Source organism: Nannospalax galili, unplaced genomic scaffold (genome assembly GCF_000622305.1).
Source record: "Nannospalax galili isolate Female #2095 unplaced genomic scaffold, S.galili_v1.0 scaffold793, whole genome shotgun sequence".
Taxonomy (NCBI): Eukaryota; Metazoa; Chordata; class Mammalia; order Rodentia; family Spalacidae; genus Nannospalax; species Nannospalax galili.
Genome location: NW_008331997.1, coordinates 33,901 through 44,848, shown reverse-complemented (window position 1 = coordinate 44,848; position 10,948 = coordinate 33,901). Strand labels below are relative to the sequence as shown.

At 41.3% G+C, this 10,948-nt stretch overlaps 1 protein-coding gene across 3 annotated transcripts in view; it reads right to left on the bottom strand.

Moving 5' to 3' along the window:
- LOC103729163 (inaD-like protein) overlaps positions 1-10,948 on the bottom strand; it is a 315,156-nt gene that overhangs the window by 290,576 nt on the left and 13,632 nt on the right. For all 3 annotated transcript variants that reach the window (XR_003848556.1, XM_029560655.1, XM_008827155.3), the window contains 2 exons: positions 9,904-10,027; positions 75-246 (listed from right to left, as the gene is read on the bottom strand). Coding sequence is in view for 2 of the 3 variants with exons in the window: in XM_029560655.1 (XP_029416515.1) it covers positions 75-246; positions 9,904-10,027 (296 nt within the window). In the remaining variant the exon portion in view is untranslated. The remainder of the gene's footprint in view (positions 1-74; positions 247-9,903; positions 10,028-10,948) is intronic.

Sequence of the window (10,948 nt, the reverse complement as noted above, 5' to 3'; positions counted from 1 at the left end):
CACATACATGCAGGCAATACACTCATACACATTAAAAAAAAAAAAAAAAAAGACAAAGAGAAAAGCCACCATACCATGCAGTAGTGGCATATCTAGAAGACACCATTCCCATGTAGGCTGAAGGCTCTGAAACAACTCGGGTCCTGGGGAGTTGGTAGAGAGGCAAATCTTGCTCCTTTCTTTGGGCCACAGCAGGAAGATCAACAAGCATGCCGGGACCTTGAACATCAGTTGGAATCATTATGCCTGAGGAATCCAGATGACAGGAAATATAAGACACAATCAAATCAGTCTTCAATCATTCAACACATAGTTATGCACACCTACTATGGATGGCCACTCTTCAGGCTAGGACATGCATGACATAAAAGCAAATATGTAAAGGACTAAGATGGGTAAGAAGGAAGGGGACAGGATCGCTCAGCCAAAGAGGGCTACAATTTTAAGCGTTCTAACCAGAAAAGAAATAAAACAAAAAAAAAGATATTTTATCAATATTATTATTTTATCAAAAGAACTCCCATTATGATGTTTCTAATCTTACTGGAAATCTTTCCTTTATCAATTTAAGCTATTCTGATCATAGGTTTTTTTTATTTTAGCATGTGGGCCCCAGGGATCAAACTCAGGTCATCAGGATTGGCAGCAAGCATCTTTACCTGCTGAGCCATTTTACAAGTCCAATTTTTCCAGTTTTTATCTGATCTCTATATTCAGGTTGTCATAATTTATATATTCACAACATTTTTTTGGCCAAGTTCTTATTTTAATTATTTTGTGTATGTGATATGAGTGTGCAGGTATGTGTACCTATAAACGGATATGAAGAGTAAGGCGTGTGGCTTCCTTAATCACTTCGTTTTTCTTCTTTGGGGGTTGGGGGAAGTTGAGACAGAGTCTCCCTGTAGCCCCAGATGGCCTGGAACTCACTATTTAGACCAAGCTGGTCTTGACCTCACAGAGATCCTCCTGCCTCTGCCTCCTGAGTACTGGGATCAAAGGTATGCGCCACCACTCAGGGCCCTTCAATTACTTATTGCCTTACTGCCTTGAGCTAGGGTCTCTCACAGAACACAAGGCTCACATTTTCAGTTAGGTAGGCTAGCCAGAGACCTCTTGAGATCTACCCATCTCTAGCCCCCATGCTGGGATTACTAACAAGTACAAGCAGCCATGCCCAGCATTTTACATGGATATTGGGGATCTGAAGTCTGTCCTCATCTTTGCAGAAAAGCATTTACCCACTGAGCTATCTCCTTACTTCCTTATTTTTTAATAAGTAAAATTAAATTGTACTATTTTAAAAAATATTAGTAACTTGAGAATTTCATACAATGTATTTTGATAAGTCAGAGCCCCCCCTTTGCCCCCACCTTACTAAGCCCCACCCCCAAATTCACATCCTGTATTATTTGTCTTTATTTTTTAAAGGCCTATCAATTCTAGTCTATGTTTCCTAAGTGCTCTTGGTGTGGTTCTATCTCTTGGTGTCACACCAGTAAAGAAAACTGACTAACCTCTCCCAGTACCTATCAATTGTCAACAGATCTTCAGCTAGGGCTGGGGTTCCTGCCCACCTACCCATCCATGCTGGCCCCTGTCTGGCTTGTCTTATACATGGCCACGATGACTGTGGGTTTATATGTGCAACTACCCTGTGGTGTCCAGACAACACAGTTTCCTTATATTCATCTTAATTATTAATTTGTTTTAAATTTAATTAATTATGGTGTGTGTCGGGGGGGGCTTTGTGTGTGTGTGTGTAGGTCAGAGGACAACTTCCAGGAGTCATTCTCTACTACCTTGGTGAGGCAGGGTCTCCCTTGTTTCTGCTGCCAGGAACTTCCCAGCAATTCTCTCTCCACCTTCCATCTCAACAGGAATGATAAGATTATGGATATATGCCACTGTATCTGGCTTTTATGCAGGTTCCTGGAATCAAACTCAGGTCTATCGGGCTTGGACAGCAAGTGCTTTCATTCACTGAACCATCTTGCAGGCTAATTGTGGGGGAAGGGGGTGCTGGCAGAAATACATGTATATGTGTACATGTATACTTACCCCTGAAGGCCACAGGTTAATGTTGGGTGTCTTCCTCTACAGATCTCTGCCTTATTTACTTTGCGTATGTATATGTACATGCTGTTACAAGTGTGTGTGAGAGCCTGGAGCTTACCACTTCAGTTATTCTTAACATAGGCAGGGGCTCACTGAACCTGGAGCTCACTGCTTCAGTTATTCTGGCTTCAGGGATTTCCTGTCTCTGCCTCCCATGTGCTGGACAAACAGGTGGCTGTCATACCTACCTGGCTTTTACACAGGTTCTGGGGATTCAAACTCTGGTCCTCATGCTTGCACAGCAAGCACTTTACCTGCTGAGCCATCTGCCCAGCCCCAGCTCCTTATTCTTAATTTTGATCTCTAGACAGTTTGAGGTATACTGGTAAGGGGAGAGGAACAGCTTTGCACCTCACTTCTTATAATCCTCTCCAGGTATAGACAACATTTGACATACAACATTAATGGTATTGGAAATGTAGTTAGTTGGTAGAATGCTTGCCTAGCATTCATGAAGCCCTGAGTTTGATTCCCAGTACCACATGTACACCTATAATCCTAGCACTCAGGAAGTAGAGACAGGAGGATCAGAAATTCAAGGTGATCCTCAGCTATAGAGCAGGTGTGAGCCTGGGCTACACAAGACCTTGTCTCAAGGTAAAAAAAAAAAAAAACAAAAAAAAAACCCATATACTATGAATATTAAGCATACCATATGTGGATATGTATATATGTATGCCCATCGATACTGTTTACACATCTTCAAATGTCCAACTATAAGAAGGTAATGCCTAAGGTATGCTATGCTTTAAATGGAGGCTGTCTCCACAGGCTTATGTAGATGAACCCCTGGCCTAGCTGGTGGTACTGTTTTGGTTATAGAACCTTTAGGAGGTGAGGCCTAGCTGGAGGAAGTGGGTCACTGGGAGGCAAGATAAGAGATTTATAACCCAGCTCCATTTCCTGTCCTCTCTGATTCCTGTTCTACCCAGATTTGAGCTACTCCTGCCACCATGTCTTCCCAACCATGACGGACTATACTCCTACAAACCATAAGCCAAAATAAATCCTTTCTCCCTTGAGTTGCTTCAGCAGATACTTCATTGGAACAATAAGAAAAGTAACTGATACAAGGTACAAACATATATAGGATTCAGTACAATGATTATCTATGGCGAAGGATTCTGGCTGCATTTTAGTCATTTTATTGTTTTAAAATAGAAGGGGGGTATGGAGCTCAGTGATAGAGCACCTGCCAAGCACACATGAGGCTCTGGGTTTAAACCTCAGTAGGAAAAAAGAAAAATCAGAAGATGTGAGGATAAAGGAGGAAGCTGACAGGAGGTGGTACAGAGTTTTCATATGAACTACAAAACTTTTGCGAAGACACACACCAAATCGCGATTGCTTCTGTGACAATTTTATGTCTATTTTGTGTTAGTTGTAGTATCTTAGTGTTCTCTCCGTCTTGCCCCAGATAGCTTCCCAGAAGGCTCATTTATTTTGTTCATTTCTCTGATAAATATCATCCTACCAAAATAGCCCTGCTGGATCATCCCACATAAAAAGCAGTGGCGTCCACACCCTCTCCCCACATTGCTGCATTTCTCCTTATCATCACATCATGGCGCACACTGCATGTCACTGATGGTTTCTCTCCCAGGAGAGCAGACTTTATTTTGTTCCTTGCTCCATCCTCATGACCCACAGCAGAACCCCTATACAGAAAGCACAGCAAATGTTTTTTATTGTGTAAATACTGTATCTGTTCAATAAATTAAAAATCAGTTAAATTCAGGGCCTGGTGGTTCAAGCCTTTAATCCCAGCATTCAGGAGGCAGAGGCAGGTAGATCTCTGTAAATTCAAGGCCAACATGGTCTACACAGTGAATGCCAAGCCAACCAGGGGGTTAAAAAATGATGAATCTATTGCTTTTCTAAGTAGAAAACAAATCAAAGTTGAGTGTCAGTGTTGTTATTAAGCCAGGTATGAGCTATTTGTATCACAGTCCACTCTATAAACATAAGTATCTTCCACAGTTGTGAAAAGTGGTTCTAAGATTTTTCATAAAAACCCTCAGTGATGTGGGTCAAAACTTGGCAGTTTAAAATAGCTATGTGTTTTTCAGAAAAGGTAAACAGAGAACCTAAAATCCATGTACAAAGTACTGTGCTGGGTACTGCAATGTGTTACAGAAATCTAAGAGTTGCTTGTTGCTCTCCACTTTTTTCCAGAAAAGTAGAGCAATTAGAAATGCAGCGTGGTTGAAGAGCTGACTATAAACAGCTCTGTACAGAGTCAAGTATCATCAGGATTGGGGAAATCTAGCAGAGTCCAGCTGTGGGGCCTTCATACCTAGGGAGGACCCTGCCTTGCTATGTCACAGGTCTTACCTAAGATTAATGGGGCCAGTATCAAAGGCTCCATGAACCATAAATTAAAAGTGTTCCTCTACAATATATGTCTTTGAAATTTGTGTTCTTGAGGAAAATTTAAAATACTACAAGTTATGTGAATAAAGCGTTAGTTGAAAATTCAAAAATATGCAAGATGGATGAAACATTACAGAGTTGCCCAATAAATAGTCCAATGTTTATCCAAATGATAAGAAATATGATGTAAGTTCTTATCAAGATTATTATTGAGGGGCTGGTGAAATGGTTTAGCAGGTGAGGTGCTTGCCACCAAACCTAATGACCTGAGTTTAATCACTGGAACCTACATGGTAAAAGGAGAAACCCAGTTCCTAAAAGTTGTCCTCTGACTTCCACTCACATTGTGGCAGATGCAGGTGCACAACACACAAATAAATGTAAACAAATTTATTATCTGATTTGTATGCTTCTTGTTGATTTAAAACACAATTCTGGCAAAATTTAAGCTAGAAAAGAAAACAGACTTACTTGATGTGTTTTATTTCCCATCAAACAAACGTGAGAAGACTCAAAATCTGAAGTATTCCCTCCACAGCTAGGAGAGGAAGAAGTCAAAGCTATAAAGAAACCCTTAGCATATCCAGCACAAAGACAGATGTTAATCACTGAGGCTCTCAAAAATACACTCAGCTACCATATATGGGCACCTACTATCAGAAATATCAGAAACGCAGGCACTAATGAAAGCTAAGTGCACAAGGCCAACAAAGTTCCTTCTGTAGGATGCTAACATTGTAGTGGAGAGACAGGATGAGCACCGGGATGAATGCCCAGAGACAGTAACTTCTAGCAGCCAAAATCAAGCAACCTAGGGTACAGAAAGACATGGTCATTTCAGACAGTTGCCCAGAATCAGGATGGCAATGGAGGATCTGTTCCGCTAAAAGATGCAAGCATACTGGGTAGAGGGGGCAGCATGAGGAGGCAGCTTGTTTTGAAAAGGATGGAATTTGATGAGTATTTTGATTTGCTACCAAAAAGAAGCTCCACCACTCAGCAACACACCAAACACAGAATGGGAATGAGAAGTAGGCAAACTCTGAAACACACAACACAAACAGCAAAAGAACAGCTCTCCACTGAAGTTCCCCCCAAAACCCTACCATTCTCAAAGACCTCTGTAATAAGATGACAAAAGCCAACTTAAAACGTCTCTCCCATCTTATAACTAGACCGTTAGGATTCAGACACAAATAGCACAGCTTCCCACTTTCTACATATTTCTGCCCATTAACCAATGGGCTTCAAGCATGCTGCACACATGCTCTACTATGTCACCCCCTCAGCCTCCCACTTTCCTCTTATCTTATTTGAAACCCTCCCACCCCAATTCTCTGGGATGTCTATAACTCTAGTTCTAGTGATTTGATGCCATATTCTGACCTATGCAGGCACTGCACACACGTGGTGCACCTAAATACATGCAGGCAAAATACTCATACACATCAAATAAAAATAAAGAAATCAAGAAAAAATTTTCTAAAAAAGAATACAGGATTAGTATATCAAATGTCTTCTTTAATTCCATAACTTCATGGTGTATTTGGGGGACTTGGCTTGCCAGAAAATCAGAGCTGACTTCTTAGTAGCGGATGCCCTTCTAAATCTTTTCCTATGAATACCACCCTCATTCTTCGTACTGAACTACCTGACTAGTACATTTACTACTCTGCTGCTTTTTATCTTGTCCAGAAGCTTCAGAATCAGGTGTAATCAAGTGGTGATACACAAGCGATGGGGTGAAAGGTGCTGTCACCCTCAGGGAATGCCCAGGAGAGTTTCAGTTGCTTCCCCATTCCCAGACACTGTCGCTGCCCATCACCTCGATTCCATTCCTAGGTAAACATCAACAAACTGCCTGACTGCCCCAGTGTTGCCTGTGCGCCTCTCCTTGCTGAGCAGGTGACCATAAGTGGGAGCAGGAAACAGGCAGAAGTTATACAATGGGTTCCACTTGCTCAGCGACTTCCCTGAAGGCTGCTGCTCTACTAAGCAACACTGTTGGGCTGTTGAGCTGACGAAGGCTGGCTAAACTTCTCACTTTTGCTGCCCAGGCTGTCTGCCCACTGCCTCCTCTCTGGGCCCTTGCCAGTGCACAAATGCATAGTTCTTGCCTTTCACAGTGTTTGAAACATAGTTTACAGATCTGTTCACCATGTGCTCACAACACCAGTGGACCTATTAAAAAAATCATGTCCTTGAGGCCTGTGCAGTATGCAGTTGTTAGGCAATGGCTGTAACAGGGGCACAGAGGTTATAAAAACAGGGAGGTTAGAAAAGTTCCTCAATAACTAGAAGCTAATGGTTACAGAAGAGGAACAGGGGGAGGTTTCCAAATTACACTTGGTGAAGTGCACGAACAGAAGGCATCAAGAAAAACTCAGAATCTGAGCAAGGGATTGGGTAGCTGTGTAACTCAGCAACAGAAAGGAAAACAAAAATGAGTGAGCTGGGGTGTTGAAACATCACACATAAGCAAGATGTCAATTTCTCACTCAAGGAATACTTCTTCCACGCACACTGTGATGACACAGCCAGTGACAACAGGAGACAGGTCTGCAAAAAGGCATGTGCGTTGGCAGAAATCTGTCCAGGGCGTGCAGTGAGGGACAGGAAAATGGAGTTGCTTCTTGTTGGAATCTTGTAACAGCAAGTGTATTCCTCATTTGGGATTCATCTTGTGTGCCTTCCACTATTAATGTTCAGTTAAAGGTTTGGTTTCACAGTTCATGGAGAGCACAACACTTTAATATACAGTATTCTGTCTGTATTCTGGCTTACACTGGTGGAGCCGGGGCTTGAACTCAGCATGTGCTCTACTACACTGAGCTACATCCCCAGCCTTAAGATGCATCATTTTGGATTAATGACAGGGTCATGTACAACTTTTACATACAAGTTCTCAAAAATGACTTTTTAAATTAATCGTTGCATAAATCTAAGATGGCCTGTTACTGACAGAATGGGCAGCAAGCTACAGATTTGAAAGAGATCCCATAACTCTCAGACCTAATCTTTCACTTTGTAACTGAGGAAATGGAGAGGAAGCCAAGGGCACAGCAAATTAGCAGCTTAGTATAGAGGGGCCTGGGATTCAAGTGGGGTTCATCATTTGCTAAGCAAAGATCTCAAGAGGACAATGTAAATCAGAGTGGAATGAACTCAGTACACATGGTGCTGAGATGTGCATCAACTCCTTATCAATAGCTCCTCAGCCCACCGTGGTTAGCACCAATCCAGTCATACCTATCACAGCATTCTGGAAGGTCTCAGAACATTCCCTGTGCTTATGGTCTTTCAGAGGGGACAAATCCAAGATTAATAAATTTAGCATCAGGCCCCAAACAATATTTCCAAGAATAAGTACATAGGCCTTGCAAAGTAACTGATTAAGGTAATGTAATGGTTGAATGGTGTTTCCCCAACACCTCCCCAAGGATCTATAGGCAGTTAATGGTTGCTAGGAAAGAGACAACTATTTTCTTGATGTAGGTACTGGTAAGCTGTCCATGCTCCTGTAAATAACACCCACCCATGTTCCTATAAGTAATGCTAATGAAACTCATTGGGTCACTGGGAAAAAGACATGAAAGTAGAAGGGGGAGGAAGAGGATCCACAGGAGTGAGGGGAACAAGAGGGGGTAACTGAGGGCACTAGCATTAAAACACATTATATGCGTGGTTGCAAATGCCATAATGAAACCCATCGTGTATAATTAGTACATGGGAATAAAAAACAATAGTAAAAATATTAAATGGCACAGAAGTCTTAGAAAATGAAGACCCAAAGACCTGGGAAAGGCTTTGTTTTCATGGAGAGTGATGCAGAAGTATGATTGGAAAATTAAAAGATTTGATCTAATGGTAATAAACTGAACAGAATTTTAAAAGAAAAGGAAAAAAACAAAGATCTGGTCCCAAACAGAGACAGGACAGCTACAAAGTAGCAACAGTATGATCCATTCATTATTGTCATAAATCATGAATGAACTCAGAGAATTATAGAAATGTGGTAAATGTTAAAAAGCAGAATTCACTGGGCCTGGTGGTGCATGCTTTTAATTCCAGCACTCAGAAGGCAGAAGCAGGCAGATCTCTGTAAGATCTAGGCCAGCCTGATCTACATAGTGAGTTCCAAGCCAGCAGGAGCTACAGGGAGACCCTGTCTCAAAACAAACAAACAAACAAATAAAAAAAAATAATGAAATAAAAAGCAGAATTCTGGGGATGGAGAGATGGCTCAGTGGTTAAAAGAACCTATGCTGCTATTGCAGAGGACCCAGGTTTGGTTCCCAGCACCCATACAGCGCTAACATTCATCTGTAACTCCAGTTCCAGATCTGATGCCCTCTTCTGGCCTCCATTGGCACTGCACAACATGGGTACACTTACATACATGCAAGCAAAACATTCATAAAATAAAAATAAGTCTAAAAACAATTGAAAGTAAGTAAGAAACAGAATTGCAAAGTCTGGGGACAAAAAGTCTTATTTTTCTCCCAGCTATGAGCTTGAACAGTTTGACAGACTCATCTAATCACAGGCATTTCACAGTAACTACCCTGCCTGGCCTGCCTCACAGGAATGGCTGTTATTGCTGCATAGCCTGTGTCCACCATCAGGATGCCATCTGGAGATTTCACTGGACACAATCCTCCTCTCATGCCAAACTGTCACGTCACTTTCTACAGCTGCCTCAGTCACATGTAACAATAAGCAAAATGCCACCAAGGCGGTCTTTTCCTCCTGCCGAAAGAGTGAAGAATTATATAATCCTGAACAATGGCTCTGAGTCCCAATGTGATGACAGAACTTAAACAGTCTCATCCAGGGATGTCAATACTGCAATGATATCCAATATTTCACCATTAGATGAATAAAAATTAGTTTTTAAATCAGAGTCCTCAAAAGTACACGTGCATTAATATTCTGGAGTAACAAAGAAAGGTACAATACTTTCAAAATTCTTTAACAGAACCTGTTATTAATGTACTAAAATTGACTATAATTTATGGCTATGAAAATGTTTCATAAATATTTAAATGATAATTCTTTATTAATATTTAACAGCTCCATCCAATGAACTAGCAATTCTACTTAATAGCATTAGAGAATGTAATGTATATTGGGAAAGACTTGCTTCATGGATGGGGGCAGCTTTACTTTCCATCCATGCTACTAATACAAAGGAGAATGAGGCAGAGAGCACACAGCCCTATCAGAGCACAGACTCTGAAAAATTCAGGTTGTATTCTGAGCTAAGGTTGCTCTAAAGTAGATTAAGCAATAAACAATCTTAAATTCAAAATATCATAATGAATGAAAATGTGACAGCATAATCCATTAAATAGAAAACAAAAAGAAGGCAAATAATCTAATCTGTGTTTATAAGAAACAAAAACCACAAACCTAAGTCCAGGCTGCTGTGCGCTAGTGAATGAAGACCCTCCATATCACCAAGTCTGCCATGGTGACCATTTCCTTCAGCAGATGTTACGTGTGGTCGGGAATCAAGGCCAAACATTTCTTTCATCTTGAGAGGAAGAAAAATAGGAATGCAGTAGTAGTTAAGAAGCAATTAGGAACACTGCAGTGTTGTTCAAGCAAGATAGTAACAGTGAAAACTAGGGATGGAATCAGCAGCAGCAAATGCTGAAAGCCATCCAGCTGGGAAACACTGACAGGCAAGCAGGGGTAAGTGAGCATATTCCAGCACAGGAATGAAACACCTGCCTGTCAAGTCAATTGCTGATTAACAATATCATGGATACCCTGTTCCGACACCCACAACTTCCCCACGCTCTCTCAGGCTTTCCTGCTTCCCTCTAGCACTCTTGTCCTGTTTGCTTGCTGTATCTTTCTTTTCCCAGACAAGGTCTCACAATGTAGCCCAGGCTGGCTTTGAACTCTTAGTCTTCCAAGCTCTGGGTTCCAGGTAGGTGCCACGTGCCTGGCATTCTTTTGCACTTTTGCCGGCCTTGTAATCACTCAAAAGTAAAACTTAGAGGTAAGCACTGATAACTCAGTGTACTTTCCTCTTGTCTTCCTTTTATGTATATGTCTCTTATGAGTTTCTAAGTTATAATCTGCCCAAACACTAAATACTTGTGCCTTCCTCACATTCTTATGATAAATCAAAACTCCCAACAGAGTTAAATATAACTTTGAGACTGTTTAAAATGAAGGCACTTAAATCACAGCACGTGCAAAAAGATCATTTTGATCTTCGTACTGTTTCTCTCTGCAGGCACTGCACAACACAGGTGCACTTATCTACACACAGGCAATACATGCATACACATAAAATAAAAATAATAAATAAAATATTTTTAAAAAATTGAGGGGCTGGAGAGATGGCTCAGTGGTTAAGAGTACTGACTGCTCTTGCAGAGGACCTGGGTTCAATTCCCAGCATCCACATGGTGGCTACGAACCATCCTTAACTCCAGTTCCA